This window comes from Dermacentor variabilis, chromosome 11 (assembly GCF_050947875.1).
Source record: "Dermacentor variabilis isolate Ectoservices chromosome 11, ASM5094787v1, whole genome shotgun sequence".
Lineage (NCBI taxonomy): Eukaryota > Metazoa > Arthropoda > Arachnida > Ixodida > Ixodidae > Dermacentor > Dermacentor variabilis.
In genome coordinates, this window is record NC_134578.1 from 54,380,659 (window position 1) to 54,402,898 (window position 22,240).

The 22,240-nt window shown below is 45.4% G+C and overlaps 1 protein-coding gene across 2 annotated transcripts; it reads right to left on the bottom strand.

Moving 5' to 3' along the window:
• Positions 1-980: 980 nt before the first annotated feature.
• LOC142563829 (b(0,+)-type amino acid transporter 1-like) lies at positions 981-21,914 on the bottom strand. 2 transcript variants are annotated; one of them, XM_075674471.1, is made up of 7 exons: positions 21,643-21,914; positions 20,810-20,884; positions 18,293-18,394; positions 15,226-15,483; positions 4,532-4,657; positions 2,793-2,889; positions 981-1,980 (listed from the first exon to the last, which is right to left on the bottom strand). In XM_075674471.1, the coding sequence occupies exons 1-7, from the start codon at positions 21,695-21,697 to the stop codon at positions 1,197-1,199; spliced, it is 1,497 nt and encodes a 498-aa protein (XP_075530586.1). In that variant the 5' UTR covers positions 21,698-21,914; the 3' UTR covers positions 981-1,196. The 2 variants fall into 2 exon arrangements, with proteins under 2 accessions (XP_075530586.1, XP_075530588.1); XM_075674473.1 differs by lacking the exon at positions 15,226-15,483.
• Positions 21,915-22,240: the final 326 nt, after the last annotated feature.

Sequence of the window (22,240 nt, forward strand, 5' to 3'; positions counted from 1 at the left end):
CACGTCATATATGTTGGAGCGAAGAAGGCTCAATATTTTTGAAGCTAGTGTTGGCAGGCGAGCAATGTCAGAGGAAGCTATTGTCGGTCTATTACCTGACACGGCAACTTCAATGCGGGTAACTCAAGCGCTGTTCAAGATTCTACGCGACGCGTAACCAGACGAGTGGCTCTAGTAGGGCCGCCGTTTAATGTGCATAGGCACTCACCATTCCTTTTATCATCATTATCCATCCCAGTAATTTCGCTCTTCTTCCCTGACCCCCAGTGCAATGTGGCAGACTAGAGCGCACTAGCTCCGGTCGACCTCTCCGTCTTTCCTATCAATAAAACCTCGCTGTTGTTATTTCAGCGATCTCAATCAACATAGGGTGTGTTGGTCGGCAAGTACAGTAAAGCAGCGGGATAATACAGCCGAATACGAATCCGCCCAGAAGAATGCGGTCTGAAATACTGCACGGCTCAGACACAGCACATTCCTGCTGTGTTATCGAATATGTCTTCTGCGCAACCATTGGTACGCGAGTGGCATACGCAACAGCACTCTCTCGTAAAGCGTTAACCATGCTGGAGAACGACAGCACCCATTCCTAAACAGCTAGCGTCGGTGCTTAAAAGGAAGGGATGTGTTCGCATTGATGTTACAGAGGCCGGCCTCTGCTGTTAGGGGGCGCTTGAGGGCTTGGGATGCAGCCATTCTACTCATGTGCATTTTCTTACTGACTGTTTCAATTCTGTTGCTGGTCATTTATTGAGACATGTGCAATCACATAAACTGTGGGTCATACTGTTCTTTCGCAGTTATATTTATAATGATGGAGTTGTCCACATAGAGGCAATCGAAATGTTTTAATTCAGTGATGCTCCTTTAGCACCTCATGATATCATTGTTTGCTCAAATAGCGTTGTATTGTTTGCGGAGAAAGCGTTGATAAAATAGTTGCCGTGATTTTTATTTTCAACCAAAGGAATCAAAGTAAACCAAGGAAATAAGGTATTTTATTGTGTTTCGCTGGTGACTACCAGTTATTATTGATGTTTAGTAAGAAAGAATAATTTTTTGTCTAATGCACAAAATTACATGCGTAAATTGGCCTCTGAAAGATTTTATCACAAGGCTCTCTCCAATACATAGGGCAGAAAGTAGCCTGGCATGTTGCCGCGCTACAGGAAGTGGAAACTAATTTGCCTTCTCTGTCAAAGCTCCCCAGGAATATTCTGATTTTGCTTGAGAGCCTCAGCGCACGGTACACAGAGAACTAATTTCTGCATAAATTTGTAACCTGCCGCTGCTAGGCGAGACTTGCCTGAAAATTTTATAAGCGCGTAGGCGGGAACACCAAGCAAAATGAACCCAAGCGTCGGTAGGATCAGTTGGGTTCCAGCACCTCCAATAAACGGAGTCAGGGCCATGGACAACAGGATCGCTATGTAGAAGATCACTAGAAGGGTGGGCACCCTTATGGGCCTCACACGTTCCTTCATCGTCACTCGAAGTGCGAGTAGCGCGAACATGACGAGTATGTTGATAACCGAACCTATTACCATAGCGCACTTGGCTAACAAACCGACGGATACAACGACAGTGAACGCTACGGCTGCGCAGGTTTTAAACGCTACCGCTATAATGGGGAGTGACGAGCGGGTAGTAATGAGGGAGAACAGCGCCGGTAGGTGTCCCTTGCGCGCAGCGGCCATGATTAGCCGGCTGCTGCTGAAGGAAGAGGCGCTCATTGTTCCAAAGGTGCAGACGCAGACAGCGACTGGCACCAGCCATTCGCCCGCTTGGCCCCAGGTTACGCTGCCGAAGGTCACGGCAGTCGCCTTCGATGCGGTGAACGACTTGTGGTCCAGGACGACGAAGTAAGCTGCATTCGTAAGTATTTGTAAAGCGGTGACCACGAAGATACCGCCCAGGAGAGACCTCGGTATTATCCGGGAAGGCTTGGACATCTCTTCCGCCATGCAGCTGATCATGGCACTGTCACATGTAGAAAGAGAAGCTCGCTTGAAGACATTGCAGTGCTTTAGCTGGGCGTTATTTGGTGGCACATTACTGTGGAACATTATACATTAATTCGAATACGCTTGCATAGCTTATGTACCACCTACTATAGCGGCAGATTTTCGATCCTATACCGTTTCCGAAATCGCACTGTTCGTTTTGCGAACCGTTATTGAATCGCACTCTTGGTTAACGCCATTGCCTAACAACGTAGCCATGTTCACAGCAGCGCAGATTACCCGCTTCAAACCAAATTCGCCCTCGATGCTTGGCACTTTAGTGACAAAAAAAAAAGACACAGAACTGAATGGTACAATCATTAATCGCTTAGTCCCGCTTGATTCCGTGGAGGAAGTATCAGCTATGTTTCATCATTATTATTCACGTCACCTGCTTGTTTCGAGTCTGACAGCTATAGCGACATCTCCAAGAGGCGATAGTGTTTTCACTTAAAACTAGCAGATGGCGCCAATGCATCAGTACTGGCGGTGCGCTAACTAGGCCGAACGCTCTTAGAGCCCAGTTCTTTACTGAATCTGTAATTTTATTCTAAGCCCTAGCATGGCAAGTGACGGTGGTATGTGAAACGCTGATTGATTTCACGGTCAGCCACTGTGTCTCTGTAGTGCACCGTAGTGCTTAGCGTACAGGCAGTTCGTGCGCAGGCGGCCACACGTTTCCTGTATTATGCAAAGCTAGAACTCTCGCTCATATCATGGCAATGAATTCCCAGGCAATTCACAGCGCAAACATAAAAATCTAGGGAAGACTTGCGAAGGATTCTTTACCTTCCGGAACTAGTGTACATGGCGACGATAAAGGCTTGGAGAACACTCCCGGGTGAGGCGTTGGTTGCGAAAGTGAACTTTCGGAGAAGGTATGGAGCTGAAACGGGAAGGGCAGAAGAAATTATCGTGTCACGCCAATTAACGTTCTGTAGTTAAATCCAGCAAGGCACAATCCACGGCATAATGCAGGAGAACGGATATAGGTACGAACGATGTGCTTACAACGTGGAATACACAAACTGCGTCAGTTCTCTCGTGGCACGCACTCCAAAAAACTTTTGCAGCCTTTGTGGCTGCACCGTGTAGGCCGGCCGTCCCCAGATAATATTCCACTTCTACCTCCTGTGTCTTTCCGCTCTTCAGTTCAGGTCCTGAACGGCTTGCCGTATGAGTCATATCACAAGAAGCCAACAAACACTGACACCAAGGACGACATAGGGGAAATTACTTGCGCTCAATAACGAGCGAAACGAGAACAAGGTCAAAGCAGGAGCCAACGTTCCGACAAGTGGACCTGTCTTCTACAAGGCGACATATGCCTTCGTCGCCACAGTATGTATAGGTGGGGTTCTTCTAAAGGGGAGAGGGTGTAAGGCGGGTGCGGCAACGAGCGAAGGTTTGTTAGCGTGTCGAATTGGCAATAAAGGAGCGCTGTAGACAAGTCCATTGACCAGACAGTCTGACAATCACGTGTCAATACCCGCCGTGGTTGCTCAGTGGCTATGGTGTTGGGCTGCTGAGCACGAGGTCGCGGGATCGAATCCCGGCCACGGCGGCCGCATTTCGATGGGGGCGAAATGCGAAAACACCCGTGTGCTTAGATTTAGGTGCGCGTTAAAGAACCCCAGGTGGTCAAAATTTCCGGAGTCCTCCACTACGGCGTGCCTCATAATCAGAAAGTGGTTTTGGCACGTAAAACCCCAAATATTATTATTATTATTAATCACGTGTCAACGCCCACGCGCTAGCCGGCGTGTCAACGCCGTTTGACACGCCGGCTGGAAGAAAAACAAAAGGAAGGAAAAGAAAAAAAGCTAAGAAACCTAAGTAAGTGTTGTTGTCTATAACTTCAAATTGAGCACAGCGAATACATTCGGTATTCTCTGTTCACTATGCTAAATTGCTGTATGCGATCCAACTCATTTTTATTCTTCTATGAATTTCCTACTCATGATCGGGGTTCCCTGTGATTATTTGGCCTAGGTAAACGTATTCCTTCAGCGACTTGAGAGGCTGAGTGGCAATCCAGAACTCTTGTTACTTTTCCCGCCTATTCATTATTATCATTGTCTTCTGCATATTAATCTTCAACCCCACTCTTACACTCTGTCTGTTAAGGTCCTCAATAATTTGTTGTAATTCGTCTGCAGTATGTCATCGGCAAACCGAAAGTTGCTGAGATATTGGCCATCGGTCCCTACTCCTAAGCCTTCTCAGCTTAATCACTCACAGCCGTGAACAGGCTGAAATCTAGAAGTTGGTACTTTGGCTGTTGCATATTGTAACTTTAGTCGCCGTGGAGCACTTGCCATCAAAGTGGTCAAACCAACTGCTTCCAAAAGATGTCCTGTCTACTTTCTCAATACCACGAGACGAACACCATTGCAATATTTTATCCGGTGCTACTGTGTCATATATTTACTCCGGCCGTACTGCAGGTCTTTCTCTATTCGCATTCCACTTTTTTGTTCCCATTCGAACAGTGCTATGCAAATGGACAGCAGAAAAAAAAAACTCACCTTTAATGCACCATACCACTCCAGTAGCGATGATAGCAAAGAGGACTCCAAGTTTCACCATAAAGAGAACGTTCTGAACTTTCATGGATATATTCAATGAAAATGTATTAACCACCGCTGCAAGCTCTGAAACCGCGCATAGTAAACACATGTCATTTGAGACAAATAACTGGTGACAAGACATCCAATATAAAGGATCATGTGCATGTGGATTATGTTCCCTTGCTTAAAGTTGGCTCAATTCTGACATAAATGCCATATTTTGCTTCGGAAGAGCTGACAATACTTTCACTTGTTCTGAGAAGCAGTGCTTAGGGCGAGTTTATGCAAAATACATCAGTTCCTTTTGTCCATACGGGGTCTTGTGTTGGCGAACGCCTTGCGCACAATAATGCATGCATGACACAGAAACCATACCACTACCCTCTAAATATCTCTTCTTCTTTCCCGATTTAGTATCGGCTGTTGATGTTTAAAATTGACCTAAATATACTACGAGGCACTGCAAACGTGTTTAAATGGGCAGCCGTCAGCAGCAACACAAAACAACACCTCGATGATGTTTCTAGTCAGCACATAACCACCGACTATATTTACACCTCCGTATATTGTACACTAGGTCATGTGACGTATATCAAACAAAAAAAAAGAAATCCCAGGACACTTAAGCACTTCTTGTAAGTTGTAAATGCGCAAGCATGAATGCCCAACTAAACGCCACTGAGCGATCCTTCGCGTTTTGCGCTGCGATTAATATACCACAGCGGTAGGTGCACGTCGAGGCAACAAACAGCAGCAGCAGCGGCCGGCGGCTTCAACGCCGCACGCCACAAGCATCCTGCGTGACGAGAGACCGAGGAACCAGCAGCGGCCACCAAGGCCGGCAGGCTCGCGCAGCAGCTAAGCCCAGTGAGGGTGAGAGAGAGATGGGGGACCGCGCGCGGTCTTGTGAATACGAGAGAGAGGGTGACGTGGCGTCGCGGCGATGCCCTCTCCCCTCACGCAGCACCTGGCGCCGTTCGGCAGAAGTGCCGCTTCACCCGCTTGCTCCATCGAGTCGCGCTCGGGACGCGGCGGGCTCGCTGACGCAGCATCGCGGCCAATGGGAATTTAGGTACCGTTTCGCTGTTACAGACGGCGGCTTCCTGGCTTTTCGCATCAAAAATTTTATGCATCGGCTGGAAGCGCATGTACCAGTTGTTTATTGGTTGCATGTTGTACGACTAAGATAAAGGTACTTTTTTCGACATCGCTAACGGAACGCGGCAAGTCCGATATCTGGTCAAGCTTTACAGTGCCTCAAGCAAAGCGGTGACGTGCAGCAACGCACAGTACTAAACTCCAACAGACCCACATCGAGTATTCGGATGTTTAAATTAATTCCAAGCCTTAAGGCCAAACCACACGCGGTTAGTCGTGTGCGCCTGGCTACGCGCCACGCGTCTGCGAGGCCGTGCGCGCCTGTCGTACGCGTCTAGAGAGGGGAGACGCGCAAAAATGGCTGTGGCTTAGCTAAGGTTAATCCCAGGATGCGAAGCATACTAGCCTTTATTTTAGTTGTTGAACCACTGTTTAGCCTGGTGAACTGCTGTTGCTTGGCTATATTTGGTTCGGCTAGACGAAGAAACAACTCATGCGTTACTCTGCTTCGCCTTCAAGAGTGGAACGCGACAGCGTTCCCGTCGACCCGCCAAGGGGTGTAAGACAATGGGCTACGGCGCAGCGACTACGCGCTCCGCATTGGACGCGGTGAGCGTCGAGCAACGCAGCGTTCGGCGTGGCAACGAAATGTGCGCCTGAGCAAGCGACGCACGCCTGAGCCTTAGAAACAGCTCGTTTCTAAGGCAACACCGCATTCACTAGAGGCGCTTTCGTACCGCTTTGAAGCATCGTACTCGTGGCTCAGTGGTAGCGTCTCCGTCTCACACTCCGGAGACCCTGGTTCGATTCCCACCCAGCCCATCTTGCAAGAGTTGAGCGAAAGCCACCTAGAAGCAAGCGCAGCTGCTTATATACCGCCGCGACGCCGCGAGCGACGGCGCGAGTTGGAGCCCCGTTTCTCCTCTGTCGTGACGTCACGGTGTCACGTGGTATTGAAGGCGACACCGCCGCGCCTGAGGAGCTGGGTTGAGCTCTAGTAATATGCTTCGCATAAAATCACACGCGTCAAGGAGGTCTTGATCTTGGGCGTCATTTTGAGCGTACGCGACGGAAGCGCAAGCTTGTGCACCGACGTCACGTGGGCCGCATGTACACTTCTGGCGGTTCGGAAAGGTTGTTGAAGTTTCGGAATCGTACGGAGGACGCCGGGAGTAGCTGCAGGTTTCGTGTCGCTAGAGCACTATGGAGGCGATCAGCAACGCAGCGCAGCACAGGACGACGTCATCTGGCTGTTTTTCGACCAGATGATGTTTCTGCGCTACACAATGGAGTGTAGACCGTAAGTGATTTTGAAGTTTCCATCTGAGCCAGCGTGTTAAAAATGAAACACGGAATTCTATTGCTTTCCTTTTACCACGTCGACCGGCGATGCCGTATGTTTCTATTACAGCTGGCAATGCGCCACATTCATGGGGATAGACTCAAAATTGTCCTCACACATGTAAATCGACGCGCAGTATGCATTATATTCCGCTTTGTCTAATTGGCGATAAAATATTTGTGCGGCATCGCTTCTCAGATTATCGCATATTTCGTTAAATGTGATCCGGTAAGGGGACATACAAGCAGTACAAGGATAGCTTTGTATATTTATTTATTTAGGTGCCAACAAAGCCAGTTTCGCTTTGCAGTGGGGAGCAGAGAAAGCGGAAATACAGGTACAAAATAAGTAAAATAGCACATAAAAACCTAACATAATAAAGCATAAGACAGAAGTACAGAGAATATCAAGTACCAACTAGCGGGATGAATAAAAAGAAAAGGACTTGCATGATACACGCACAAAAAGCAAAACACAGAAGACGCAAGTATATTTCCTTTGATTCTGTGCACTGATCCTAGAAGGCAGCATGCAAGTCAATGGGCAGTATTTAGCCGAGTATTGAATGTTGCTATATTCACGTGTGTCTCGGGCACTGCAATGAACCGCTTTAATTTTGCAGTTTGTCGCTTACCAGCAGTGAGCGAATCTGTGCTTCATCCCCGACCCTCAAATTTTACTTAGCTTGCTCAAGGATTCGTTCAGTGCCCTCATGCTGTAGGAATAAAGGTATCATAGCATTGACGGAATGGTCAGCTGCGTAATTGATAATACTGGTTTTTGTGTCTGCTCAGCAGTGTCCTTAACCAATTATAAGCCTGCGGTTATTCTGCGGATACCAAGCGATGTGGTTATCGGTTCAAGCGAAGCTTTCCCAATGTTTGTTGAGAACGCTGTCCCTGCTTAGCAAAATTTCCAACGAAAGACTAGACGATCCGGTTAGACACATTTTCACTGTGCATAAAATGATTACTAGAATTTAAGATGCGAAAACCACAATCTAGTTACATTATTATATGCGCTATTTGCACTATGTCTGGTACTGGTCACTCGTGCAAGACAGTAGCCAGTAGTCAGCTGGGATGACAATAGTTCAACGACTGCACTAATATCTGTACGAGGCATTCAGTAAGAGCTATTTGGCAAGACAGCAGCAGCAGTTGTGAGAAAGTCCAAACAAGAGGCAAAGAAAGCTTAGTTATACGAAATCTTCTGCAAGGGTTTGCGCGCTAAATACAGCTTCACTGGGCAAGAACGCCCTTTACAAGGCAGATGGAAAGATGACAGACATGATTATACATAACATCTTAAATACAAACAGCAAATACACTGACTGCTACGTACACAGCTTCACACTGCGTTTAGACATACATTAAATTAAGAAAAACAGTTTAGAATGAGATGAAGTTTAAAAACGAATGAAAGGAAAACAAAGTTACAAGCCAAGAACGTTTGAAATACAAAAACTGTATCAGGAAAGAGCCTCATGTTAAAGCAAGACATAACAATACTACTACTCTGTGTTTAAAAAGTGCAAGCATAGGTCTTTCAACATAAAATTTATTAAGTGATTGTACTGATTAACTGTAGTGGAATGCTTGCTATTTCAAAACTGAAACATTCCCGATATTATGCACTGTTTGAAGTACAAGGTATCATTAGGCTTTAGGCATGGATATCTCATTAGGAACTGCTCAAATGCTTCAGAAGCATAAAAAGAAAAAGAATACAAAAGCTACACTTCAGTGCATGCAAAAAATGCTCACTCTAGTTGTGTACGCAAGCCACTTTTGTCCCTACAAAGCTGACTCGGAGCTTGGGCGTTGTTCTCTAATAAAATGACACCTTAAAACAAATGTGGACGGACTTGAGCCATTACATATTTTTTCACTTAGACCGGCACATTATTTGCATATTGACACAATGTGCAAACCTTATGCAGGACGTCCTTATGCAGAACAACCTTATGCAGAACATGCAGGACGTCCGCCAACCTTCCACCAGAGTGAGGAGGGAAGCGCTGCGCACATCTTAACAAAGATGTGCCAGTTTTCTGATCTGGCAACGCTTGAAGTGCCGTCACTGTAAGCTGAAGAGTCAAAGGCGCCAGCATCGACATTGTCTTGGGCGTCGCACGATTCTGTGGGGTCTCGAGACATTTTAGAATCTCTTGAATCCCCGGTGCTTCAAGAAGTGCTGGTTCCTGAAGATTCCGAGGCACACCGCAGCAGGCCGCAGTCACAAGCATTGCTGGCTTGAGCAGGCAGTCACAAGCTGGACACGTTGGAAAGCATTTCTTCTGAAGCGACAACGTCAAGAGGGAGGAAAAGGAAAAGATGAGAGTCGGTTAATATTGGAGGAATTAGGCAATGTTTCAAGTGCAATAAAATGATGCGAACCACACGACGACCACGAACTTTTGCTGTCTCTGTGCTCAAACACATGAGGAAGGTCAGTGAGGATAAGCATCTCGCTATGAAAATTAAATTGATGCAAGTAGTAAAGTAATTCAAAGATTATGGTTTTTTATGTACACCTTTTCTATAAAAAAGCCAAGGGACAATGAAACAAAGGATATGATAGAGGAGTTTATTTACTTTATATTGGAAATGGATAAATAAGGAGGGAAATGAAATTGGATGAAAAAATAACTTACCATGGATGGGAGACGAACCCACAATTTGAGTTATGCTCGCATTGCTTTACCAAGAGAGCTGCAGCACTGGCTATCACTCTGCAAACATTCTTGGGCATATATGTGCATGTACGAGGTCTCATTCTGGTAGTGTTAGTCAGAGCTACTTGTGCAACACCACTGCGAAAGCCTAATCTAGTACACGTAAACATTAGAGGAAATTGATCGTGGAATGGTGGAAGTTCTTTTTTGTTCATTTTACATTGTGTTGTATTGGTATTTTTGTGCGTATTTATTTAAGAATTTCATAAAGTTGATATCTGTGGATCTGGTTGGTTGGCCAATAATGCTGTAGTGATGTGTGAACATGTTTTAGCAACACACTTATGGGTGAGAAACAAGCACTGACTTACAACTAAAGTTTTGTTGTTACAAGACAGGTGTTCATCGCTTTCACCTGTCCTTACTCATTGAAAGTGTATTGCAGCAATGAACGTTTTTGAGTTCATCACGTGCGCATGTAGAGTTTGTGCATGCATCTATGGGTGTCTGTACATGCCTGTGAAGAAAAATAAATGTAATAGAGCTTCAACCAATCCTCATCGGAAATTTCGTTTATATGCTGCAAGTTGTGAAGCATTGTCTCGGGGCGTTCTAGAACAGCAAGCATTTTTCAAATTGTTTTATTATTAGAAGCGATAGCAGAAAGTGAAAACTCTTACCACCACCTAGCCAAGAGGTGAGGTTCACTGCTAACATAGACAACCACAAGCGACATTTCTTGTTTTTTTTTGTTGCATGGCTCACTTACAGAGTTGGTCTAGCATGTTCTGCATTGGATGTTTGGCCAAAGCCTTTGTACGTAATCAGTGACATTGAAGGCAATGCGTGAATGAAGCATTTGTACATATGACTCTGGCAGGAAGCAGAGTTACCTGACAGAAGCAGTGAAGAGCATATGAGCTTTAAAAATTCTTAAGCTTAAAAAAAGTAAGAAATTTCTGCTGCTGGTCATGCTGTGCAGCGGTTTATTACTTTCCAGACACGCTCGTCACAATACGACTTACACACCATTGCAGAGCCTAGCCGTCACAATCCCCACACGGTAAGCAAAGGCAACGTCTTTCATGTCTTGCCTGGATACCAAGTAGCTCGAATGCCAGCAGAAAAAAAATAGTACCCATGTCTGCAGTATTGTTTTGCTCATTAATTATGATGACAAGACGTTTTTCACAATGATTTCCATATCTGTGGGGGCCCTTCTTGGGTGACTGACGATCAAAATTCTTTTGTGTGGGTTAGCTACCACATTTATTTAATGCAACATGTGCAAGCCTTCCTGAGACCATGTTTTACAAGTTGCACAAGGTTAACAGCGCTGAGGTAGCTTTCGTGCGAGGCCACTGGATGACAAAGTTTTTTGATTAATTTAGCCAGAACTGTTACACTGGTGATGCACTAAGTGCAAACTTTCACTCTCTGTGATCATGTGATAATTTTTTTTCAGGGATCTTTTTTCACGCGCATTGTCTTTAGCTTCATTACTATTTCTCTTGTTTTGTATCAGTCTTTTGTGTCCCATCCTTTAAGTTTTTATGACTTAATAAATAAATATTTAGTTGTGTATAATGAAGTAGACTAGGTATTAGAATTTTTTATGCATGCTTATTGTCAGTTCCTTCGTTCTTTCTTTTGGTTTGCTTCAATGTTTTGTGACCCTCCCTGCTTTGGCTGCCAAAAGGTGGCGGGCAGTATTTTGTAAATAAAGAAAATAAATGATACAGTAAATGACAAACAAACGGTGTTCTTTTGTATTCCCCCAATCGCACAGTATTACTGTAGGGGCAACTAGCCTTTACAAACCTCAATGCTATAGCAAGTCGTCCTCCAAGCTCCAGGGGTTTCCCGAATGTGGTGCTGCCGTGTGAGGTCCTCTGCGACAAAGTTCAATAGCCTGTCAAAGAGCTGCGGTGTCATGCGAAAGAACTTGTAGAAAAATCCATGGTCATCCTGACGCATCCATTGCATCTGTAAAAAATGGTGCACTATTAATTGACAGAAGACCCCTTGCCCTACCCACAAACACGCGCAAGTATAAGGAGCTGTACACTTTTTACTGACACACGCATAGCCACTAGCCATGATTAACTTTACCCCCTGCTTTGTTTATATGCTTCAATACAAACACGGTGTCGGAGAGCCAGTGAACGGTATATTAAACAAAAACCGTGCGGCCACTGCCAAGAAACTTCCGAAAGCAGTCGCACAACATTTTTAACCGGTCAGGTCACATTTTAGTTACATTACACTTCATATTTTACAGTCACATTTCTAAGGGACAGAAAATATAGAAACGCGTATCTCGTCCACTAACTCCATATATGACAACCAACAAGTATAAAAAGGTGTCCTTGAATGCATGTGTTATACTAATGGCGCAAACATAACTAGCAGTCCTTAACTTTTTTGTAGGGGTGTGCTAATACCGAATAGTGGATTTAGAATCTAATATCAAATCAAATGAAGAATATTTTCGACTATCGAATAAAATATCGAATATGGCAGAAAATTTATTACAAAACATAATTCTTACAGATTTCGTGCAAGAGGGTGCCCCACAAGCTCTGTATAAACAGTATGGTCTGCTGTTAATAATGAAGGGAGCTCCAAATTAGTATTCCAGCAGTGGTTACACCTCTGTTCTAGTATATGGAGGTCTGAAAAATACTTCTGTTAATAACATATTGTCTGTTGAATAGAATGAAGTGCTTCTTCCCGTCTGAAACTGAAGAATTAATGACGGTAAGTTGTACAGCATACGTGGGTTAGACAAACGCCTGCTGAAACAGCGTAAAGTATCGTCACCGCGTATCCAATATACGATCTGCGTTCCTCCGGCGGCTAATCAGCCCGATCTTCGCCTATGCTTTCGCGCTTTCCGAAGTACACCCTCCTCTCGTCGTTCCCTTTGTTGGCGTACGTCACGTTATCGTTTCGATCGGTGCTCTCAACCTGCACGGACCTCGTACCGACGACGCGGTGCCATTCTGCGAATTGTGGCGTTCGCGCGCTACGAGTATGATCGTCGCATTACTATTTCAACCCTGTCACTTATGTCTCGTGTATGCGCGCACTTAAAAACGCCGATAAGTAATTTCTGTCGCGACGAAGATAAGCCCCCATGTCCGAACACTGGCTCCTAGTTCTACCACTGTAGATCATCGAAAGGAAAGAACTTACTCACAGCCGAAGTCCTTCTTCTTTACGCCGTGGCAGGACCCACCAACGTCGCTGCAGACGCTTTCTGCGCTCCCGCCGTCTTTGCAAGAGCAGCAGCAGCGAAGGCTTCTTTCTCATGTGGTACATTGCGGGCAGAGAACGCTGAAGCCGGCGAAGCGAACCGCCAAGCAAAAGCTCGACCGCAGTGTTGTGCGAGGTCGCGCGCAGTTGTCAACTGCAGTCGTGGGCAAGCAGACGCTATCGCGCATGATGTTGATCATTGATGTAGCTTTGCTTGCCATAAGGATGTGTAGATACAAACGGCGTGCATTTCTCGGCTTAAAAAGAATTTGCTAGCTGTAACATTGATAAATTAAACGGAAAAGTCAAGCCATAATGAAATTAAGGATAAACTTTTCTCAAACCCAAAGACGAACGTTTCCGCCATCGCTGGTACGCCGGTCTGTCAGCCCTGTGCTACGCGCAGTGAAACGCGCACGGATGCGCGTGTATATATATATATATATATATATATATATTGTATGGCTGGCCGCCCTTCCCTTCGTCACCCGCGTACGCACTCAGCGACGCGTACGCTTACGTCTGCGCGTATTGAAACGCCTATTTCGTGCTGCGTGTGGTGGGGCCTTTAATGTCTGTGTTTTTTTTTCGACTGATACCACAAAACTGAATCGGCTGAGAAGAGCCATGCGCACAAATATGTAGTAAACTGGAAGGGGGCAGTATGTCGGGCAGTGAGCATATCCCGTGAAACGAGGTAATACCACATGCCTCCTAGCTTATTTTTAAAAGTTTACAGTCTGATTTTCGTCTCTAGATGTCCTTATGATTCGAGCTCTACTATTCAGTGCAGAAAGTTTGCTTATTGCATGTTATCTTTTTCTTTGTGCCAACAAGGTTGCCGCCGTTTTTTGTTTTGCTGGTCTGCTCAGCAGTTTCATTTGCGTCTCCCCTGCTGTTTTTTCAAGAAGAGCGCCACATTATTCCTTACTGCTTCCGCATTTATTGCTGCCACTGATGCTCTGACGATCAAGCAGCATGTCCTCAATGGTCTCTGCACCATTTCCGTTTACTATGCGCGAGTCGTCTTCGTCTGAAAATTGTCCCACGTAAACATGCGTTCTCGGACGCCCTGATCTGGCTTTGAACGAAACTGCCACAAGCCTCACAATTATCAGTTGCCATCGAACCTTTCCCGTCAGATTTCAGTTTTTTTCCTCTTTGATTTCGATCCATAGCTGGCGTGCTTTCCGTTGCTTCTAAACTGCACGCGCATTCTGCATGCCTGAACCCCACAAGTTTCCATCGCCGCCATCCGTCACTCGCCATCCGCTGCAGGAGGTCAATGTCGGTAAGCGCACTCAGTTAATTGCAATACAGGGCCTTAGGGATGCCTAGTTGCAGCTGTGGCGGAGCCATGTTTATCGCGACTGGTTGTCGTGCGCAGCTCGCTGACTGCTTTCCGGGGAGTTCTGCGCTTGCGCTCGCCCACTTTGACATGTGCACAGCAGACACACTTTCAACTGTTTGGCTTCTACACCATAACGTGTCCTCTTCCACAGACTTAGTGCACGTACGGTCTTCTCAGCTCAGGACTCGTCAGGCACATCCTCATGTGTTCCCGACCTTTGGCGTGTTTTCGTGGAGGGAAATGTGTACAGGATGGTCATAGCATTCGTCGTACTTCAGCATGACTTTTCTTTAGCGACACCTATCGACAGCCATGCTGGCGGATCCAGGTGAAAGTGTGCTCGTGGCAGACAGCTGGCCGAGTTCCGGCAATACTCGTTTATGACTACTTGCTGGGGTACGTCAGGGTATAAATAGAAAGTATTGTGATTCCGAAAGCATAGATGCATGTACTAACGGAAACATTCTAGTCCTGCTGCACTGAAAACATCACAGAGACAATCAAAGGGTCAAGGATCTGTGACCACAAACAGCCATAGCGGCATTTCGAAGTCTTACGGCTTTTTGTTTTTCGTATGACTGTAGCGTAACCTGCTGTTTCTTTCATTTATGCTATTCGTGACAATCTTAACTTTGTTTTGGCAGTGTTTTAGTTAATGAATTCATACATCCTCAAACCGCAAAACCAAATTTTGCGCCTTGGGCGCACGAGTTCACTGCAGTGCCCAGGTAATGGTTTCACCGCAGGAGTAACGACAACGATCCCGCTGTTCTACGGCGAGGACAACACACTTCCCCATCCCAGTTCATCTCAAAAAACGTGTGCGATGGGATTCGGGGTGCCACCGATAGATTTAGCGCGAAAGAACGCCCTATGCTAGTGTAACTCAAACGGGCAAGGATTACTTTCCGCCTTCAGCAACTTACCAATAATAACCACCGTTACCAGAATGGTCACAGCGCGAGGTGGTGCACAGTTGCCATAGGGCAAACTGAGGGCGTACGCTGTGAACGTTAGTCCATGTATGGTAACTGCAATTGGGTCCACCACAAGAAAGATCCAGGCACACAGGAATGAAAGGAAGTCCCCCATTCGTCCCATGAACTGCAAGCCCACTCTGAGGTATTCATGCGGGCCTCCAGCGAATGGTAGCATCGTACCCAGTTCGGCGTAGCAGAGGCCATCTGTCGAATGAAAGTAGTGCACTACGTGGTGACTCTCATGAAACTTCGTTACCTTTGAGATATTTCATGCTGGCGGGTAAGTGTAGCAGTCAAAAGGGAAATGTAAAAAAAATTAAGTGCAATTAAGCGACAGCTGGACACGTAAATTTTGGCGGGAGAACTACAGCTAGTGAGATCACCTGTTAAATATCTCTGAATATGGAGCATGAAGGCCGAAACTGGTAGCTCGCACAAAAAGAAAATACCAAGGGAGATCCTGTACACCTAAACACTGCTCTTTTTGCATGTTGCGAGAATTAAGGCAACTTCCAAAAAAAGTATACGTCAGCAGTTCCTTCGCCTCTGAACTTACTGGGACAGCAGCATTGTGTTGTTGCGGAGGCCGCCATCTTGTTTGCTTGCATGCTTACTTGCTTGTGCCTCTACTAACTGCACTTGCGTGCTATCACTTGAGCTTTCCCATAATACTCGCCTACAAAAGAATGGCCAAGAAGTGAAAACTATTCTCTGACGATAAATTGAGAAATGCTTCGTATAGGTGTATCAGTCTGTGAATCCTGCTATGGTTTGTGCAATTTCGATTTTTATAATATAGTGTTCAGCACATATGTCATTATGATATGTGATATACTGGGTGTCCCAATTATAATGCACTAGCATTTAAAGATATACAAATGCCACGTAGATGGACTGTTGTTTGCCGTCAATCGGAGATACCACGATAAATTTTTGCATTCCGCCTAATTAGATATTGTTTTATTTAATTAACCACGTTCTCAAATATTACAGCTAGATTAAAAGCGTAATGAGAAAATGATAGGGCAACATGAAAAACTCCCGATATAGCTTTCTGCTACTGAATACGCGCTACATAAAACCGTTTTTCGGAACGAAAGACTTCCGCGAATACGCGCAAAGTGCCTCGAGCGGCGATTCGCGCGGCAATTTTTCAAAGGAGTTTTAGTTAAGATGGAACCACACCAACTCCCCCAGCTCTCAGTTTTGATGAACTAAATTTTAAGTTGGCCCAAGCCAAATTTTAGGTGGCCCCTAACCCCAATTATGTTTGCGTAAATGACCCCAAATTTTAAGTGGGCCCGCCCAAATTTCAGTTGGCTAGCCCCTACTATATTCTTCCTCATGCATTTTCTATGGAGCCCTATGTATACCGAAGGGTATGCACAAACCTGATCATATGGATATTCCCTCTGATTAATTTTTCGGGGGTTTGAATTGTTTCTTATCACTCATAATGCTACCAATCATTTACATTTACACTATCATAAAGACTAAACGTCCTAACTTCGCAAATTAGGCATTTTTGTCCATTTTTGCGTGATCGACGATTTTCCTGCAGTAATGGCCAAAAAGTGCTTACCCATTAAGGAATGCTTTAAAGCTAATCTGCTACTGGATGGTATTTAATCTGCGTCTTACATACGCCGAAAATCTTGTCCGAATTTACTGCGTACTTAAACGTCAACGAAATTTTTAATCGCATGTGGCTTTAGCCTAATTCTACTTATCGAGCTGGAATATTCGCACAGGTATGGCTTAAATACACGGGGAACCAAATTTAATGATTGGCTAATGAACAGACTTTCACTAATTAACGTTCCGACAAAATATCCTAGCACAACTATGGCATATGCACGAATTGAAGGCAGTAATTACATTAGGTACATGCACTTGGAACGAATTTTCGTATCAGCACCCATATGGAGAAACGAGCTCAAACGTGCTGTGAAAAGGTCGCCTTTTTCTATTTACGTTTTTAACAAAACGACTTTTTATGCATTGAAGTTCAAAAGATACTGGAACACCAATGCAGTTCATCGCAAACTTTGCGAAAGCATATCTGGAAAGTGGTGTCCCTCTTCACAATTCATTCTAAAGGAAAATTACTTTAAATGTCAGCGGCTGCAATTCGTAACTTGCATTGTGACGTAAAGAAATTAATTGCACAGTTAACTAGCAAGCTATTCTAAATAGTCACCTATTCACTTCCATTTTTTGTGCATACAAAATATGTGGCTCTAAGAGTAATCTAGCACAAGAAGGAGAATTCTTCCACATATTACGGGTGTGTTTGAAGATCTTGTTAACGATCAAATAAAACGCCCTGTACATTTACGTACGCTTCGCACGCTGATTTTGCGGCGGCTTCGCCAGATGGCGCAACGTGTCCAGAGGAAAGCGCGACAGGAGCCCAGCTGCAGACGCCTTATATATAACGCTTCTCAGTGGCGGCCACACATTGCGTCGCGGCATTATTTCACCGCTAATTGCTAGAGTGTCGACATTCTTGGTGATACGGACTGTGCTGAAAACTTGCTCTAAACAAATATAAATGGTTAGAAGCGAGATTGCAGTGTGTGAATAGTGTTATCTGCACTTATGAGTGATTTATTCCTCCAAAGTACTAAGTGTGGCAGAACACCACGAACTTCGCAAGTAACTTTGGGGACGATTTCTCAAAACTGATGCATCAGCTTCAGATTTCCGCGAAATGAATAAGACTTACTTGACCATGGACTTCAATTCGGCAATAATTAGTGATTCGCTGATAACAAGGTAAAATATGTGCTATTTGCCGTGTAATTGATTCGCGCATGAGAAGCTGTTGCAGAATTGCGCTATCCCCCACAGAGGACATTTAATGTATGCTTCCACTGAATAACGTTACGTGGCATATCACGTCCCTCAGACGACATCGGTCTCATTGCCAAGCGTGATCTTTCTGTCGTGCCACGCTGTTCGGCTACTCAAGACCAACATTGCCAATAGGTTAAGAATTTTCAATACTTACGAATGAGAGATGCCACTCCAGCTGTGACCCATATCAAAAGGTCGACGCCCACAGATCCAGAGTCCTCGTAAACAATACCAGGTGTTATGAAAATTCCAGACCCTGCAATGATCGCGATGAAAATGACCAAAAACAACTTTTTTTTCAGGGTAAGAAAAAACACCTACTTCCCTGATCGGGCACATAACTAGCGGGACTATGATGTGCAGTGACAATGACAAGAACTTTATTAGAGTGTCCTGAGGAACTTGACTGAGGGGATCCGAAGGCTCCCCAATCGAGTTGGGGGCTCCGCCCACGGCGGGACAGGGAGGTGGCGACTCTCCGCGACATCGCGGGCCCTCTGGACGGCCTGTAGTTGGTTCGTGAAATCTGAGCTCGTCAGCAAGGCGTCCCACTTGGACTTGTATTGAAAGTTGGAGCCCGCGTTGTACGGGCACAGCCAGAGCATGTGGTCGAAGGAGCGGCATGCGTGACCGAATTTGGAGCACGACTGCGGGAAGTCCGGGTCTATCCAACTAAGCGCTCTGGGGGTGAGATAGGACCTGGTCTGTAGGAGCCTGAAAGTAACGGCCTGAGCCCTGTTAAGTTTCGGGCGGGGGGGGGGGAGGAAATGTCCTCCTGCTGTGTCTGTAATGCGGCATAATTTCGTGAAAGGTGGTAAGATAATCTTTGAAGGGGCAATCCTGTGGGAGAGCCGGACCGTTAGTTCGGGGTGCTGTTCGTAAATTCACGCGCCAGGCAGTTGGCACGCACGTTATGGTTGCAACCCGCTTGGTTGGTTAGATCGTTCACGTGGGCCGAGAACCACACTATGGTATGACCTCTAGTTTCTTCTCCCGTACTAATACGAAATGATCTGTTGACTATGCCGGCTGCATGTTCAGAAACTAGAGCGGAGGAGAAAGCCCTGACCGCCGTGCGCGAGTCAGAGAAAATGGTCATCGGGCCTTTTGCGGCTTGAAGAGCCCAGGCTATCGCGGTTTCCTCCGCCTCACTCGTGTGTTTAGTGTAGATTGACGCGGCGCTGATAAGTGTTCCGCGCGCGTCAACGACGGAGATGTCAAACCTGTTTTCGCTGCCATATGTGGCAGCGTCGACGAAGAATGCATCTGCCCCGTAGAAATATATCTTTATTTAGTTATCTTTATAAAAATGTAATTAGAAGCTAACGCTAACTTTAAAATCGTCATATTGAGAAACTACGGTCGAATATATTGCCATTAGAGGATGCTAAATTTTCATGCCCATATAAACCCCTGAAATGTCGAAATGCTCTCGCTGTGTAAATAATAAATCAATTGCGTGAACGTATTGGCAGATGTAGATACATTTCGATTTACGTTCTAAACTATAGCACGAAATGAGTCAGAATGCAGCGCTGTCTTTGTGCACACGACACCAAAGCACGGGGGAAAATTCTTTGCCACATGAATGTGGGGCGGAAAATAAGTGTTCTGCAAATAATTTCATTAGAGTTACGGATTTCACATTAGTCTGCAGTGTTGCTGTCCAGTGAATGCAAATGAGTAACGAAGCGGCCCGAAGATCACTGGTGAAACGACACAAACAGATGCATTGAGCCTGTGCTGCCACGCACTTTGCCTACTTTGTGATAAGCGTAGCTTGCATGTAAGCGTCAGAAACATTCAGGAACATGTACCCAACCGTTCTCCGCTCATATTTTATAAATATTCGGTGTTTGACGGGAAACTGAATCTCATGACTCGAAAATAATACGGACGAATCAGTCAGCACGCTCTCTCTGCAGACGACACCAAAACACTAAAGAAATGGCAAAATGTGCCACGTACGTATAAATCAGGCATCAAGCTACACATGGAAATTTTAGTATACCCGATATTACCAACAAAGAACACTTGATATTCCGTTCCCGGTCCATCACGTCTCCGTCGCTCTTAGCCGTGTTGGAACTGTGTGCGTGACTCTTTCAGAAAGCTCACACAAGGAAGTTAACAAATAATGCGGGTCATGTAGCATGGTATTCAGCTTATGTCTACCCTACAAATTCTATTTAGGCCATAGTTATGGCCTACGTTTGAGTGTCTATAAGTGTGTCATTAAATCAAAAATCGGTGAAGAACAAAGATTTTATGACCACCCATGTGCTGTAACTGCTAATAACGTACTGTACTTCGTTTTACAGAGCAGATGCCAATATTCGTACCGTTCAATGTCGTATAAAGATTCGTCCAGTACAATGCCTCATCGTTTCCTAGCGCTTGTAGCCTTGTACAGCGTAAGCTTGTACCTTCACCACAAGAGCACGAAAATATGAGAAAAAAAAAGAATGTAAGGAGGAAAGTAACCACCCGCTACATAATTCCTAATATTGTTATATGAGCTCGTTCGTACTGTGCAAGCATTTGTAAGAATTTGCCGGACATGTTTCCGTGCCACACTGATGGCACACGTGAGTATAATCTTACGTATATGAATCAAACGTTGTCGTACAGTGAATGTACGTACTGGAATATTGTTTTGCGTTATTCTTACCTATGCAGGTGCCGACAACGACCGCAACTGCACTGAAGAGGCCCATGTCTCTTCTCAAGCGCCCGTGCGTAGATTCTGCGATAAACACAATGAAAAAAAAAAGAATCAGAGTAACCTGACCAAGAAATAAAGAAGTCACTATGACGCCTGCAACTTGGAGTTTCTTTCCCCAAAGCTTACTCACTCCTAATTGTAATGACGGCAAGTTGCAAATTGTAACAGATGTGGTGCAGAAGAGGTGAAACATTTCCTTTGTGACAGCCCAACATATGAAGAGGACAGGTAAAGCTGTCCCTTGAGACAGATTTAGGGCACTTAGATGAGAGGATTTCATAGAATAGAAATTCATGGGACCGCGCCCTCTGGCGGCTGCGATGGTGTGACAACGCTCTACGACAGTCTAACGGCCATGGAGCGACCACGTCGTCATAATGATGACTCAACGACGATGATGGAGTGATGACAATGGAATGATTACGACACAAAAATGACAATGATATGACTACGCAGTGATGACTAAATGACGGCGTAAGGATGATGACCCTATAACAACAAATCAGTAAACGCTTGTATGAAGGCGATGAAACAAGGTCAAAAGAAATTGCGACGATGGCATGGAGACGAATGCGTGTTTCTGAGTGGTTAACGTGTCCTCTTAGGCAGATCACCTGCTACTTGGGGTCAACTCGCTTTGCACTATATCCGGCGATTGCTTGCACTACTTCCGGCGCGAGCCAATCGTGCAAAAGAGCAGCCAGCAGGCAAGTGCAAACAATCAGTACCCGTAAAGTTGCGGAATAGGCAGAGGAAGCTTCGCCTTAAAAAACACTCACCATTTCGCTCTTCCATGTTCAGCGATGGGGGCTCTTTGGTTGGGCGACACGTCATTGCGAAGCGACCATGTAATACATCGCAATTTATGCTTATAGCTCTACTCAGAGGCACGATTTGCACGCACGTGAATTCTTTGACATATCTCCAGTCGACCTCGTCGACGTCGACGACAAAAATGCCAGCAGCTGGCGAACTTATTCGCCACAGCACGTTTGCGTTGCCAACTGCACAGAGATAGCTTGCTCTTGTGCACACGGTTCGTGACACCGTGTGCGAGCTGCGTCCAATGTTAAGCCGTAAAATGCTCCACAATGTACAAGCAGTAACACAGCGTTCTTTTTTCCCATCCGTCTCAATTCCACCTGCGCTATGCAATCACTCAAAACCAGCTAACGTAGCAAACTCCTCCCGACATATATATATATTTATATATATACTATGCGGGTTAACTATGTGTGTACGTGCGTGTGTGGGATCGAGTTTTGCGTGCTCGAGGGTTAACCTTCACAGAGATGCAGCTGGCTAACATGCATGAAGCCCCTAAACAAAGCGATGTTCACTGCTCGTACACTCAAGCGCATAAAATGTTTTCCGCAA

What these genes read in the sequence shown, in the direction of transcription:
- LOC142563829 (XM_075674471.1), bottom strand. Translation starts at nt 21,697, where the DNA reads ATGACGTGTCGCCCAACCAAAGAGCCCCCATCGCTGAACATGGAAGAG. An exon ending in TGGAGTGGCATCTCTCATTC is followed by an intron (nt 15,484 to 18,292) that starts GTAAGTATTGAA and finishes TTCATTCGACAG; the next exon opens with ATGGCCTCTGCTACGCCGAA. An exon ending in AGTGGTATGGTGCATTAAAG is followed by an intron (nt 2,890 to 4,531) that starts GTGAGTTTTTTT and finishes TTCCCGTTTCAG; the next exon opens with CTCCATACCTTCTCCGAAAG.